This window comes from Lithobates pipiens, unplaced genomic scaffold (assembly GCF_037356315.1).
Source record: "Lithobates pipiens isolate NorthernLeopardFrog02 unplaced genomic scaffold, aLitPip1_a1.2 Scaffold_22, whole genome shotgun sequence".
NCBI classification, from domain to species: Eukaryota; Metazoa; Chordata; class Amphibia; order Anura; family Ranidae; genus Lithobates; species Lithobates pipiens.
In genome coordinates this window covers 297,497,769-297,514,380 of record NW_027507784.1, presented here as the reverse complement: position 1 = coordinate 297,514,380, position 16,612 = coordinate 297,497,769, and the positions used below count along the sequence as shown (strand labels likewise).

The 16,612-nt window shown below is 45.2% G+C and overlaps 1 protein-coding gene across 3 annotated transcripts in view; it reads right to left on the bottom strand.

Annotated features, from left to right (window-relative positions):
* Positions 1–16,612, bottom strand: part of LOC143924755 (histone acetyltransferase p300-like) — a 48,626-nt gene that overhangs the window by 24,049 nt on the left and 7,965 nt on the right. For all 3 annotated transcript variants that reach the window (XM_077449201.1, XM_077449202.1, XM_077449203.1), the window contains exons 2-3: positions 14,430–14,485; positions 7,728–7,983 (exon numbers count right to left, since the gene is read on the bottom strand). In XM_077449201.1, the coding sequence (XP_077305327.1) occupies positions 7,728–7,983; positions 14,430–14,485 (312 nt within the window). The remainder of the gene's footprint in view (positions 1–7,727; positions 7,984–14,429; positions 14,486–16,612) is intronic.

Sequence of the window (16,612 nt, the reverse complement as noted above, 5' to 3'; positions counted from 1 at the left end):
GAACAGCAGACTGTAACGCACTCAGGCCTATGTACCGTAGCACCCTATACCAAGTTACCAGTCCTTATAAGAACTTTTGTGGACCAAGCAGGTTGTGTATTAGTGTTTAGCAGACTGTGCGTCAGTCCCTATACCGCTGAAGGACTGCTGCAGTATAGGGCAGCGGTCAGCAGTAGTGCACGGCAACCCTATGTATTGTGGACCGATAGCAGTCCTTACAGAACAGCAGACTGTACTGCACTCAGGCCTATGTACCGTAGCACCCTATACCAAGTTACCAGTCCTTATAAGAACTTTTGTGGACCAAGCAGGTTGTGTGTTAGTGTTTAGCAGACTGTGCGTCAGTCCCTATACCGCTGAAGGACTGCTGCAGTATAGGGCAGCGGTCAGCAGTAGTGCACGTCAACCCTATGTATTGTGGACCGATAGCGGTCCTTACAGAACAGCAGACTGTAACGCACTCAGGCCTATGTACCGTAGCACCCTATACCAAGTTACCAGTCCTTATAAGAACTTTTGTGGACCAAGCAGGTTGTGTATTAGTGTTTAGCAGACTGTGCGTCAGTCCCTATACCGCTGAAGGACTGCTGCAGTATAGGGCAGCGGTCAGCAGTAGTGCACGGCAACCCTATCTATTGTGGACCGATAGCGGTCCTTACAGAACAGCAGACTGTACCGCACCCAAGCCTATGTACCGTAGCACCCTAGACAGACCAAGTTACCAGTCCTTATAAGAACTTTTGTGGAACAAGTGAGTTGTGAATGATTAGCAGACTGCAGCAGAAGGGCAGCAGTCAAGTATAATATTCTTTCTATATTTGGAAGAAAGAATATTATACGTGTACAAGCCTATTACCGTACCACTGATACCAGTCCTGAAAAGAACCTTTGTGGAACTAATAGTAACAGCAAGTCTTTAAAATTATCCTCACTGCCTGACACACTGCTTCCTGCCTGTCCCTATACAAATTGGCAAAAAAGAGTAGGCTGGAACGATTAGCTGGAATAGCTCTTTTGTGGACCTGATAGTAACAGCTAATGATGATGATGATGATGATGATGAAGAAAGACTAATCTGGCTGAGCTGTCCCTAAAATAGCAGCATACAGCGCTCTGTCCCTTTATCTAAACTGACAAAAGAAACTCAGGCTGCTGACCTAACACCTATACCAGTCCTGAAAAGAACTTTTGTGTACCAAATAGCTAGCGTTTTCTCTGTCCCTACTCCACACAGGATCCTTTCCCTACAGTGACAGAAGAAAGAATGTAAAATGGCCACCGGATCGGGTGTATTTATAGGTTAGGGGGAATGTCCAAGTGTCCATGAGCTGTCATGTCTCAATTGGTTGTCCTGTAACACATGATAAACGTGTCACGAAAGGTTAAAGTTCTTGTATACATTAAACACGTAAGTCCGCCGGGGCGAACGACGGAAAAAGGCGTTCGAACCCGCGGACGGCGAAAGTCGGAAATTCGCCGCGAAACGACCGCCGGGCGAACCGTTCGGCCATCACTACTTATGAGGGGCTCCCACCATCCCTGTGCTATGCTGACTTCCTCCTGGGGCTGCTTACGGTGCAGGTGTCAGTGATGTATATCACGGTGCTGATGTCAGTACTCTCTATTACGGTTAAAAATCAAAAAGAAAAAAAAAAGATTGACTTTGAGGATTGTAGCTCGGCGATCAGGAGTCACAGAGACCCCAAATTTGGTGGGTAGGTAGCTAAATACCCACCCCAGCACTGGTTAAAATATGGGGCTATCATTTATGGTTTCCGGAGATACTGGGCTCCTTGCACAGCCTGTCAGAAGCTACATACAGAGCGGCCAGTTTAAATACAAGCTGGAACACTCTGCAGCAGACTGAGAGGATGAACTCACAGTGCTCATAATAATTATTTGTATATTACTTATGATAATTAACCCCTTGCCACCCAGGCCCATTCTGAGACTTCTCTCCTACATGTAAAAATCATCATTGTTTATGCTAGAAAATTACTCAGAACCCCTAAGCATTATATATTGTTTTAGCAGACACCCTATGGAATAAAATTGTGGTCTTTGCAACTTTTTATGTTACACGATATTTGCGCAGCAATTTTTCAAACGTTTTTTTTGGAAAGAAACTGTTTCATTCATAAAAAAAACACTAAAGTTAGCACGATTTTTTGTTGTGTACTAAGCGATGCTTTACATTTTTTTACAGGTTACATGTTTAGAGTTACAGAGGAGGTCTAGTGCTAGAATTATTGCTCTCGCTCTAACGATCATGGCGTATGTAACCTGTGTGTATCTGGCTCTGATACTAATCAGTGCCTACCCAGGGACTGACTAGTATCTCTCCCCAGCCTGTCCCCACACACCCTCTCACCTGTGAAACGGGCAATCACTCCTGCAGTGTTATTGTGTTTTGCCAGTGAATACAATGATTATTGTTGCTAACTATAGCTGGCAGCGCTGATTGTTTTGGGGAAAACCTGACAGGCTGGTTGTACTCAAGTCGGTTAATAGGTTGACTTGTGTAAAACCAGCTAGCCTATACATAGATGGCTGGTCTCTGCTTAATTGGTGTAATTTCAATCTATGTATGGCCCTCTTAACCACTACACAGCCCCTAAACATCCTTCCACAAACCTTTAAATTTTTCCTTCCCAGATTACTTCATCCTCCTCTCCTATACATAGTGCCCACTGTCATACTCTCCACACTTCTCTCCTATACATAGTGCCCATTGTCATACTCTCCACACTCCTCTCCTGTACATACTACTCACTGTCATACCCTCCACACTCCTCTCCAATACATAGTGCCCACTGTTATACCTCCAACACTTCTCTCCTATACATAACGCCTGCTGTCATATCCTACACACTCCTCTCCTATACATAGTGCCCGCTGTCATACACTTCTCTCCTGTACATAGTGCCCACTGTCGTACCCTCCACACTCCTCTCCTATACCTAGTGCCCACTGTCATACCTCCAACACTTCTCTCCTATACATAGTGCCCGCTGTCATACCCTCCACACTCCTCTCCTGTACATACTACTCACTGTCATACCCTCCAAACTCCTCTCCTATACATAGTGCCCACTGTCATACCTCCAACACTCCTCTCCTGTACATACTACTCACTGTCATACCCTCCACACTCCTCTCCTATACATAGTGCCCAATGTCATACCCTCTACACTCCTCTGCTGTGCATACTGCCCACTGTCATACCCTTCGCACTCCTCTCATGTACATAGTGCCCACTGTTAGACCCTCCACATTCCTCTCCCTCACCTGCACATACTTCCCACTTTTATACCATCCATACTCCTCCCCTATGCCTCTTACCCACAAAAACTGTTCTTTAAAATTATACTGAATATCCTCAATGTTACCAGCTCTAGAATGGGCACTTTTGTCAGTTCAACTAAAGGAAATCTCACAGTTCTCATATTTGTTCTTCCCCATTATTAGTACTTATTTAATTTTGTAATTACTATTGTGATGTATAGAGGAACATAGGGGATGTCAGCTACTCTAAATATAGCACTTGTAAAAAAAGGTGTCGCTGAAATTATTTTTCAAATGTTGACAACTATGCACTTAGGCACTGCCCAAGGGCCACAGGGTAAGTAGGGGCCCCATGAGAGGCTCCTGTGATATTAAAGCAGTAGTAAACTTTTCTAACATTACTACTTTTTAGAGGCCCTGGGGTAGGTTATGCCATAATGTACGAGTATGCACAGCATATTAGCACATTAGGGTACACTTAAATTGTCAGACTGAGCCCTCCAGTGCTGTGCTGTGATCAATCCGGCGGGGCCCGGGCACTTCCATCTTCACCCGGTCTTCCTTCTGGGTTCTGTGCCTTCCGTCACTTGCCTTGGCCAGGCTGTGTTGATGTCACTCCCACACATGCTCATGTGCATCCTCTCTCTCCCATCCCCCCCTTTCTCTCTCATCCTCCCTCCCTTACCCCTCACACCTCCTTCATTCCCTTTCTCTCTCTCTGTCTTTCTCTCTCTCTCATCCTCCCTCTCTCTCTTTAATTGAATTTGTTATAACAAAAAATAGTTTGCATTTTTATTTATTTATTGTTCATAAAAGGCCCCACCAAAATCCTCAGCACCAGGCCCATGATGTTCTTAATCTGGCCCTGTCTCCTGCACCCTCTTCTTTGCCTACCCTGGTCCCTGACCTTCCCTCTCCTCTATTGCCTTCATGCGCTCCACAGTCCTGAATTGTCACAACAATTTCCCATATAAAAAAAGAATGCTTGTAGTTGTCGATCCCAGATTCACCTCATACATGTGTTATGTCATTGGCCATGTGGTGGGACTATGTTTGCACAGCTATTAATTATTTTGTGGCTGCAAATTTGACCTGTAGGTTTGCGAAGTTCGCCTCCCATTGAAGTCAATGGGGCCCGCCGTGAACGTTCCGGTTCGTGAACTATCGGCCGCGTTCGCGGTCCACGTTCGCGAAACATCCCGTCGGAGGTTCGTCCATCACTAATAACCAAATCATCTTCACCTAATGTCCTAGCAATAGAAGCTAACTATAAAGTTTTAACTCGTTGGTACCCGTTACCCTCTAGAGTACCCAAATTCGCACCTATCCATTCAGCTGAATGCTTCCTAGGTTGCTCTGATCCGAGTACGCATCTACACATATGGTGGTCCTGTCCAATAGCTTAAACCTATTGGATAGAAATTTTTAAAATTGCATCCAGAATGTTTAAACAAAAAATACAACCAGATCCGAACACAGCAATACTCAAACCAAACTTTATAGCACACAATCAATTCAAACTATTTGTTCAACTTCTCACAGCTGCAAAACAAACGATTGCAAGGGCATGGAGGTCCCCTGTCCTGGTGATGGCTGAGACAAAAAACAGATAACACTTCCATGTCACACGCTAAAATGATAGCAATTGAAAGAGACCAACTCCCCATATTTGAAAAAATATGGTGCCCCTGGATAAAATATCACTTCCCAGCAACATTTAATGAATCCGTTCTTCTGCCATGGTAGCTTATTTATGTATTAGATACTCAATTGCTTAGGAGACAATATATTTGAATTCATGGATACTTGAATATCCATACAGCTAGAATGTAACATGAGCTCGTTTTTTGGTCGACCCTGTGGACTTTTTTTTTCTCCTCTTTCTTTCTTCACTTTTCATACTTTATCTTTCTTTTAAAACTCATTATTCTATCAAATATAAATATTATTTCCCATTAAACTATTATATATATTATACTATAACTATAATATATATATATATATATATATATATATATATATAAAGGGTTTTACTCAATATTACAGTATGCATTTTTTTTGGTATTTAAACCCATACTAAACCCCCAGACTTATTTGAATAATCAAATGTTTGTATAATTATTACATACATATCTTTATATTCACAGTTTATATATTAATCAGCTTTCTTATGTTGTTAATATTCTCTACTATATACTGTTATTATTCATGTCATTGAACATACAATTAATAAAAACTTTTGACAAGGAAATGTGAAATAAGACAAAGACAAAGTTTTACCAAGACTGGTGGCCTGGCATTGCCACCTGATGCACAAGTTATTGTGGTAACTTGACACACCAAAAAAATTATATATATTGGAGATCAATAGCAAATAATTTTTCAATAATCCAAAAAAATGAGATCTTGATGAAATAAAAAATATGACTATAAAAAATTATTTTAAACATTATTATGGAGATCTGGCTTTTAAAAAATAAAAGATTATTCATGAGATCACGAGAAATAATAAAGAAATAAGTTTGTAAGAACTGTGTGAATATCAGTAGCAAAACAACTTCATTATTCTAGCATTATAAGGAACAAAAGAATGTGCTGCATTAAAAGATCACAGAATTTGCAGCGTGAGGAATGTGCTATCTTCATTCCGAACGCTAGTTTTATGCTTCTGTCTCGTACTTGCTTCAGAGCATGCGTCGTTTTTGGTACGCTGGAACAGCATACAGACGAGCAGTTTTCCCGATGGGAATTTGTTCCGTCGGAAAAATATAGAATATAGAAGTTATCTTTTTAGGTCCGTTAGAATTTTCAACGTAAAAAGTCCGATGGGGCATACACATGGTCGGAATATACGATGAAAAGCTCCCGCTCCCGTCAGACTTTTTCTGTCGGAAATTCCGACCGTGTGTATGGGGCATCAGGTGCATAGGTCTGAGGTAATAAATGATGAACTGGGTCCAAGCTACCTATTCTTGCCCATCGGCACAGGTTAAAGTTAATGGTCACCTTTCATCATCATTTCAGATAGCGAATGGGACGAGACAGGGGTGCCCTCAAACCCTTTCTGAGACTCATCAGGGATAACCGAGCCTGTGATTGGGTGCCACCCTTTCCCCAAAAAGTTTGCAGACGACCTACTATTTTTTTTTGACCAACCCTCTGGTGTCTATCCTGAACCTGCTGGTGGGAACTGAAAACATAAGAGGAGTTGTCACTTTTCCGCATCAATTTTCAGAAATTTGGAGGTGCTGGAGGTTGCCCTGCTGCCCACCTTAGCTGCACTGATCCAGGTGGACCTCCCCTTTAAATGGGCCTCATCCCACATTAAGTATTTGGGCATCCTTCTGCCCAGTAGGGTGGAGGAGATTTTTCCCCTCAACTCCCCCCCTCTTGAGAGCCATTAAAAAAAACCTTTAGGATTGGCAGCATCCTAGTTTTGGCTTTGTGGCATAGTGAAAATGAACATCATGCCTCGGCTGCTGTATAACTTCAAGGCACTCCCTATACGGGTCCCTGCCTCTTTCCTCAGGGTGGTGAATAGATCTTTTGTCACATTTGTCTGGGCCCAGAACACCCCCCCCCCCCCCCCAGCTGGCACAAACCATCCTTTGACTTCCTAATTTGAGGGGCGGTATCGCCCTGCCGGATGCCAACCTTTATCATATGGCATGCCACCTATCCCGTATTGTGGACTGGTATCAGCACGGAAATCTGAAGCAATCTAGTTGGATTTGCTGCCCTGTGCCATAAGCCTTTGATATTGAAACATACCACGGTGGGAGAAACATGGCAGATTACCCGGAAAGCCTTCTGCGACTTCTTGGTTGCACCACTCCCTTCTCCATTCACTCCCATTGTTGGCAGCCCGGCTTTCAAACCGGGACTCAATGACCCTAGATTTCTTCAGTTGAAAAAGGTCGAAAAGTCACAGGTCCGACACTTTCTTATCAATGGCCAGTGGAAAAATAGGCAACATATTATGGATGACCTGACCCTGACAATGCTCTCTTTTTGGCAAAAAATACAGCTAACTCATATTATTGTCTCCCTAGTCCTCTGTAGATAGCTCCTATTCCCTACACATAGAAGACCTTCTTTATAATACTGTGATGTCTGTATCATTGATTATGTTTTGGGGAGTTCATTGATACTTTTATGTATACCATTTGGGTTGTTTCTGTATTTCCGCATGTTTGTCCTTCTTAAATAAAGAATAAAAAAAAAAAAAATCATATTCACATCTGCAGATTTTGTTTCTTTTAAGTTCATATTTTACAGCCAACATGATGATAAATTCAGAAGCTACAATGATTTGGAAGCCTGGTGGAAAAAAAAAAACATCCAAAGTAGGGAGCCAAAGGTTGGGAACATGGTACAGTGAATATGTGTGGTATATGAGTGGTATAGTTTTTTTTAACAGGTTACATGTGATAGCAGCTTACCCTGGCAGGTTCTCCCAGCTGTACAGAGCGTCATGTGATTCAGAACATTCTTCATGGTACGACAGTGGGGAAGGGTACAATTGACTTGCCTCTCTTGACACTTGTGTGCATGTAGCAATAACACCAGCCGTTGCTGGATAATCTTGCATTTATCTGGGTCAAGAGTGAGGCCGGTTTCCATTGAGGGAGGTGTACCTGTGCTGGTTTCAGTGGAAGGAGTTGTGGCTACTGACTGAACCGGAGCCTGTGAAGGAGACTAAAGAATGGAAAGAAGACATCAAAGACTGTAAAGAACATACAGGCAGTCCCCGGGTTACAAACAAGATAGGGCCTGTAGGTTTGTTCTTAAGTAAAATTTGTATGTAAGTCGGAATAGGTACATTTAAGTGTAACTCCAGCCAAAATAATGAGTTTTACGTTTTTTGGATCGCATAGGGAAGGGTTAACACCCCAGTAACGATTGTTTTGCTGTCTGTGTCTCTGTACAGAAGATTTCACCTCACTTTCTGTCCCTGTGACAATTGGATTTTGAAGATTTTGGGTTGATGTCAGTGGCAGAAAATAAACCACCCTAACCCCCAGTACCCCCCCCCCCCCCCCCGGGGGGCGGCAAACAAACATAACTCTTATTCCTAGGAGTAGATTTCCTCTCACTCCCGTTGTCTCCCTTCATTTCTAAGAATGAGTAGTTTGTAAGTCGGATGTTTGTAACTCAGGGCTTGCCTGTACTGTAAGCTATAAAAACAGGCATACTTTATTCAATTATAAAAGTGTATAGGCAATAAAGACATAAGGCAGACATGCCCAGTATAGAGCACAGAAAGAGCTAATAGAATGGACAAAAAGTAGGCCGCTTTGATTATAAAATAATACTATTACGTGCAGTTGAAAAAAAAAAACAATAAACCGGCACTGTCGTTCCCACACCCCTTGTTAACTCCTTCCCCCCCACTGACCAAAAATGCTTCTGCACTGGCAAATGTATCAACAGGCCACATTTTCCTCTGTAGCACACACACACTGGTGGTAACCCTGCATGTCCCTAGGCAGACTTCACTGGCACTCTCACTCCCTTGCCACATGTTAACTCTTTCACGATTATTACTTGGAAATGCTTTCGCACTGATAGCAGTCCCTACTGTGATGCAGACATTCTCCGCTGTGACACAACAGTCCACCATTCTGATTCCCTTCCCACAATCCTCCATAGTGAGCACAACACTGACAGCCTTTCTTTTATCTGTTGCCAAAAGCTACCGTTGTGGTTTTCTCGGGGGAAATCCTGGATGAGCCCCCAAATTTAGCGTTACTCCATAGAAGCCAGCATTTTTAAAGGTCCCTTGGGTATTTTCCCAGAATTTTCTCAATGAACAGTCCAGGGGTGTTCTTTTTGGTGTTTTGTTGGGGGGTAACTTGGATGGGGATGGAGGATGAGTGGGAAGCTCTAAAAAGAACTACATACAAAGATGAGGACACTTCCTTCTGTAGAACTGTAAGCAAAATCCTTGTGCAAGTAGGTAATGGACTTGGCTTTGTAGTAAAAGCTGAAGACATAAAGCGTCCTCTTTTGAGTAATTTGAGCAGAGACCCTTCACAAAGAATTATATAGACTGAGCTTATCAGGACACCATCTCATGTCCCCTTTATACACAAAGCTGACTCTCTGGCACCAGAGGGAGGGCAACAGCCCAAAGGCTCTAGGATCTCTCACACCAGTCTGTACTCACAAATATCCTGAATGTTGGTTGCCTCTGGACAATATCTTCCAGACAACTAGGCAACTGTAGGCAAGTTGTCTACATTAGTTAGTGAGCAGTGGTTGACCCAGGCAAGGGGGTTAAACTGTTTCACTCAGTTTTCTGGGCTTTTTGAACCCAGCTTACCTGCCCTGTGGGGCTAATATAAGGAAGGAAGGCTGGGTACCAGAGGGCCCTTTTGTCTTTGTCCCTGGTTGTTGTTTGGTCTTGGGTTTGGGAATGCTGTAACGCCGTGATGCAAAGGGGGACTGCTGGGCCTTGCAGTCAGCCCAAAGATGTCGGCTTCCCGGAGAACTGCCACATCATGGACTTCCACCAATAATGGACAATCACCTTTATAAGCTATGCCCTATGCCTGGACATCCACCAAGTAGTACAGTTAGTTAGGGATGGGACTCTTTGAACTATTGTTCGCAATTTAAATCGTTATGCAGCAGAAATCTTCAGTAAAGTTCATTAAACATTTTATGAGCCTGGTCTGAAATTACTTCTTTTGCTGACATTTAGCTATAGGTAAACCTATAATAAGGCTTACCTACAGGTAGTGTAAATATCTCCTAAATGTACACCGTTTAGGAGATATTTGTTGTACATGCAGCTAGTGACGTGACCAGCGCATGCGCTCTAAAGGAACAGCCACCCGGGGCTGCTCCTTCAGAGTCCTGTGCCACAAATGGCAGCTCCCGTGCTCATGTGTAGGAGTGACGTCATTGCGACTCCGGCCAGTCACAGAGCCAGAGCCCGCAAACCTGGAAGCAAGATGGTTGAAGATGGGAGCTCCTGCAGCGCTGACATCGTGGCGCTTGAACAGCTTAGTAATAAGGTAAGTTTCACATCATGTGCTAGTATGCAATGCATACTAGCGCAATATGACTTTACCTTGCGGGGGGGGGGGACGACAACCAGTGGTATACAGTATCTCACAAAGGTGAGTACATCCCTCATATTTTTGTAAATATTTTATTATATCTTTTCATGTGACAACACTGAAGAAATTACACTTTGCTACAATGTAAAGTAGTGAGTGTACAGCTTGTATAACAGTGTCAATTTGCTGTCCCCTCAAAATAACTCAACACACAGCCATTAATGTCTAAACCGCTGGCAACAAAAGAGAGTGCACCCCTAAGTGAAAATTTCCAAATTGGGCCCATTTAGGCATTTTCCCTCACGGTTGTCATGCGACGATGAGAGCGATAACACCAAATTTAACACACCTGCTCCCTATTCATACCTGACCTTGTAACATTAATGAGTCACATGACAACAGTGGGGGGGGGTGGCTAATTTGGCCCAACTTGGACATTTTCACTTGGGCTGTACTCACTTTTGTTGCCAGCAGTTTAGACATTTATGGCTGTGTGTTGAGTTATTTTGAGGGGACAGCAAATTTACACTGTTATACAAGCTGTACATTCACTACTTTACATTGTAGCAAAGTGTCATTTCTTCAGTGTTGTCACATGAAAAGATATTAAAAAATATATTTACAAAAATGTGTGGGGTGTACTTACTTTTGTGAGATTCTGTACAACCACTTTAAAAGGCTGCAGGAAGGTAAAGGCACATAAATGGGTCAGCTAAAGCACATATGGGGTATGAAGCAAGTCAGTTATCAGGGGTTAAGTTGGCATAAGTGTCAGAGAAGACGCATGCATGTGTGCAGGCGAATTGGTTCCTGTAAGCCCTGCTCTTGGCCATTTAGCGGGTGCAAGTTTTTGAATGCACAGCCAAGTCCGCCATTTGTGTGGCTGCCGGCTTCTCTAAGGCCGCGTACACGCGGGCGAACTGTCTGCCCAACTTAGTCCGCCGAAACACATTTCAGCGGACAGTCCGCTCGTGTGTGGGCTTCAGCTGACTTTTTCAGCGGACTGTCTGACGAACAAAGTCTTACGGAATTTCCGTAAGATTGTCTGTTCAAACTTGGTTTGAGCGGACAGTCCGCCCGTGTGTGTGCCAGTCCGCTGTACTTTCGAAATGAGCGGACTTTTCCCGCCCGGAGAAAAGTCCGCTCATTTCGAGCGGGTCTCCAGGTAGGCGGGGCCCGCAAAGGAGACGTCGCGGGCCCCGCCGCCTGGTATGGACTTAAAGGGGAACCCCAACGCCGAAAAAAATCGGCGTGGGGGTCCCCCCCAAGTCCACAACAGACCCTTGTCCGAGCACGCTACCCGGCCGGCCAGGAAAGGGGGGCGAGCGAGCGCGCCCCCCTCCTGAGCCGTACCAGGCCGCGTGCCCTCAACATGGGGGGTGCCTTGGGGAAGGGGGGGCCGTGCGGCCCCCCCACCCCAAAGCACCTTGTTCCCATGTTGATGAGGACAAGGGCCTCTTCCCGACAACCCTGGCCGTTGGTTGTCGGGGTCTGCGGGCGGGGGGCTTATCGGAATCCGGGAGCCCCCTTTAATAAGGGGGCCCCCGGATACCGGCCCCCCACCCTATGTGAATGAGTATGGGGTACAATGTACCCCTACCCATTCACCTGTGAAAAAAAGTAAAAAAAAAAACACAACACAGGGTTAAAATATTTTATTGCACAGCTCCGGGGGTCTTCCGTCTTCGGGGGTCTTCTCGCCGGACTCCTCCGCTATCTTCTTGTAGCTCTTTTGCTAGCGGAGGAGTCCGGCTTTCTTCCTCCCCGCCGCCGGCCTCTTCTCCCGACTTCGGGGGTCTTGTCCCCCTCTTCGGTTCTTCTGCCGGTCCACCGCGCCTTCTTCTAGCTCTTTTACAGGCGGTGGCCCGGTCTTCTGTCGCCGCTGTCGCCGTCTTCCGTTCTCTATCTTCCCCAAGGCACCCCCCATGTTGAGGGCACGCAGCCTGGTACGGCTCAGGAGGGGGGGGGGGCGCTCGCTCGCCCCCCTTTCCTGGCCGTCCAGGTTGCGTGCTCGGACAAGGGTCTGTTGTGGACTTGGGGGGCACCCCCACGCCGATTTTTTTTCGGCGTTGGGGTTCCCCTTTAAGTCCATTCCAGGTGGCGGGGCCAGCGATGTCTCCTTCGCTGGCCCCGCCTACCTGGAGACGCGCTCGAAATGAGCGGACTTTCCTCCGCGTGTGTGGGCGAGTCCGTTCATTTCTAAAGTTGAGCGGATTGTATGGCGGACTTAGTCCGCTGTATTAGTCCGCTCAAAAAGTGTCGTGTGTGGGCAAGTCCGTTCATTCAAAAGTTTGAACGGACTGTCTGTCGGATTGTCTGACGAACTTAGTTGGGCAGACAATCCGCCCGTGTGTACGTGGCCTAAGTTGTATGGTATGTTAAGGGTATTGTACCCCAACTTATTTTGATGTAATTATGTAATAAAATGTATTGCTTTTATCCATACATGTGTTTGTAAGTTCATTCTGTTTGAAGGATTCAACACCTAAAAAATAAAAATGTTCCTATTGTTTGGTTTTTATATATATTTTTCCGGGATGTGGTGTTGAACAATACAACTGAACCTATTATTGATCTTGTTTAATCTTCTACGTTCCTGAAGCATCTGTGTATCTGTTCATGTATTGCTCACCCATTGCCAACCTGATCTGCTCCTGACTTTCCCTGAACTCTGCCTGCACTGACCCCTGGCTTGCCCCTGGACTACGCTTCTGACTTATCCATATGCTCATCTGCCTTGTTGTTATGCACCCCGGCCTGACTTCTGACTACTCTTCTGCCTGTTGCCTATGTCTGATCTGCCTGCTAACTGCTGATCTGGACTGTATGACCTTGCCTTGGCTGTTCTTCCTGCATCTGATTCAGCCATAGCTGTGCCTGTTATCAGTTCCTGCTCTTCTGCCAGTGTGCTACCAGCCAGTTTTTCCTATGTATCCCAAAGCACATCAGTATTCTCCAGCAGAAGTCCTGTTAGACACTCATGCCACTCTGTCCTCTAGCCTCTTGCGTTTCCTGTTACTCTAACAGGGCTCCGGAGCTAGAGCTATAAGAAAGGCATTCATCTACACTTCGGGCTCCATCGTCGGGTACATTACAATCAAGAAGGATGTCAGCATATGCCACAGGTAGCTAGGGACTGGTGTAAAATTAATAGCAGCCTGTCTTGTGTGGTGTGGTACCTGGGTGGGGTGAGATGTCTTGTAGTAGTGAGGGGGTCAATGTTCTGGCCTTCTCCTCAGTGGTCGGTTTACCATAACAACCAGGAACAAACCTGCATTAACGAGAGCCTCAGTCTAGGCGTACGATATGGAAGAATGTGAGGAGTGATTAAAGAGCATGTATGAGGTCCGTGTTAGGTGCTCAAAGGGACCTCATTCTGTAATTGAGAGTGAGGTGGGAGAGTCAAGGATGGGTGGAGTAGGCATTGGCTCAGCGGTGTCCCTTTTAAATGCAGCAGTTCACAGTCAAGGTGTGCAGTGACACTGGACGACAAGTTTTGGAAAAGGAAACTCATGGAACCCCGTGGAAAGGTACTCCATGTGCAGGGTGAGTGACCCCGGGCCACATGACCTGGCATAGCCCTTGAGCTTATATTCACATAGTTGGCAAGTAAGGTCCCCCTTAGAGGGTAATCAGCTCCCCTTAGACTGTGATCCTCTCATGCAGGTCAAGATCATTCTGTTCCAGGTCTAAAACTATTTATACCCATTTCTCAGAGGCCATCTTTGCAGAGATCACAGGGATTGGCTTGGACTGTATAAATATTCATGCTGCCCATTGACATTGCTCCACACCTATGTTCAAGAACTACCCAGAGAGTTATGAAAATACAGGGACAGAGCAATCAAACTTGCAGACTGTGAAACATAGAACAGACATAACCAATCACATGCAGCCACACTGATTACAGTGAGACAAACTATAGTTACCTAACCTAGCACCTGACCATCAGGGTGCTATATAGAGTTCAGGAAAAACAGGCTATTTCCCTAGCCACTAGCTTTCATGTTCTAACCTTCTTTATGAAATTAAAACAGTTCAGTGTATACTAGGAGATGGAAAGATCAATTTACTTACAGACAATGTGTTTTCTAGGAATCCTTCAGGACACTCCCGAAAGGGGGATTCTCCACCTAATTAGGACAAGATTACAATGTTGATATAGAAAAAGTGTACTATAAATATAAATCCAAGAAACCACCAGAAACTAACAAAGATATTTAAATTGGAAGCCCTACCTCTCAATATGGCCCCGCAGACACTTTCGGCCCTCTCCCAGTCCTTCAACTACACATGGAAGTCTTCCTCTCTAAAATACTTGGGAGTTCACCTCACACCTACCTTCGAGACCCTATACAAGGCCAACTTTCCACAGCTATACACTGACATAAGAGAGTCACTTAATAAATGGAAAACCTTAAAGCTATCTCTTTTCGGCCGCCTAGCGACTATCAAGATGGCGGTCCTCCCCAGACTCCTTTACCTCTATGAGACCCTCCTCATCCCGATCCTAGCAGCACACCTTAGAACACTTCAGGGTGATCTAATAAAAATTTTCTGGGATTACAAGAGACACCGGATCGCTAGATCTGTCCTATATGCCCCATGGAACCAGGGAGGACTGGCCTTCCCCAACATAGCTAAATACTACTTGGCAGCCCAACTGCATCCAATCGCATCCAGGTGCACTCTCCATGCCTACAATAGATGGATTCAAATTGAAAAGCTGTGGTTGGTCCCAACCCATCCAAACTCCATGCTATGGAGTAAGGACATAAGTGTTGGGGGGCCCCAATTATTGGGCCCTATGGCGCTAGTACGCACACTATGGCGGCAGGCCAAAAAAGTGTATCCACTCACCTCCATGGCATCTCTGGCCACCTCCTTTTTGTTTAACCCCTACGCCCCAGACAGCCTGACATCACAGATGTCCCAACCCTGGCTCGATAGGGCCCTGTTCCGATACAGCCAGTTGGTAGACTTTAGGACCAGAACACTAAGGTCTTTCCAAGAATTGAAAGACGCCTTTGACCTTCCCAAACAAGCCTTTTATGGCTACTTACAAATTCGCCACTTTGCACAGACCTTCATGCTGAACCTGAAATTTTCCCCCTTAACCGAGTTCGAGCAAATATGCTTGGTAGGCTCCTCCCCCAAGGGCATGATATCGCGTACCTACCAAATTTTGATAACAGATATGTCCCCAGCTGGGCCACGGCATATCTATATGGATAGATGGGAGCAAGATTTGGGGGAGGTCATATCTTTGAGGACGTGGCAGCTCATTTGGTCATGGGTACCTAAGAGCTCCATTTGTACCCTATACAAGGAGAATCAATATAAGATCATGCTTCACTGGTATCAAACCCCAGAGCTGCTCCACTCTATCTACCCATCGGCTGACTCTCGTTGCTGGCGCTGCCATAGAGCTGTGGGTACGTTGTATCACAGCTACTGGATCTGCCCACAGATCACTCCTTACTGGGTAACAGTTCAATCTCTGCTGCAAGCCATCTTTGAGGTGCAGATCCCACTGGATCCTAAAATGTTCTTATTAGGCCTCCCTACTGTCTCATTCACAAAGTCCTCCAAAAAACTCTTAGCCCAGGGGCTGATGGCCGGGCGAAGCTTAATAGCCCTAAAATGGAAAAAAAGGGAACCTCCCTCACTGGTCGAATTTCACACCAGAATTAGGGATGTCAAACGGATGGAATACATGACAACTTCCTACAATAATACCCTTGACAAGCATAATAGGACTTGGGAACTTTGGGACAGGATGGAGGACCCCAAACTCAGCTGCTAAGGGGGCTATCCCCTATAGAAGGTGCAGGGGCTTGGGGTTAGGTGGGCGTCCTTCTTACTCTCCCTCTCTATCACTTAATCTCCTCTCTGTCTGGTCCATATCTTCAATAGCCCCTCTGTTCTTACCTATTTTTCCCACTTTTTACTCCCCCCTCGTCTGTTACATTGGGTCACGCAATCAATTAATGGTTGGAGCAGTGGTATCATCTTGGTCCTGACTACCGCCTTAAACATGTCTATATGGTCAAGTTATGGTTTGGTTTCTGCTTTCTTACCACGTTTGGTTTACACCTTCCTGGCTCCTCAAGCTGGGACATTATGTCCCAACGGGTCGAAATGTCAGACAGACGGATTGTTTGTTGTGTACCACATGCCATGCTGTGTACTCTTGCCTGTGACATCCTTTTATCATTTACTGTTGCTTTTACTTTCTTTGTATCCATGTCAAAAATTGA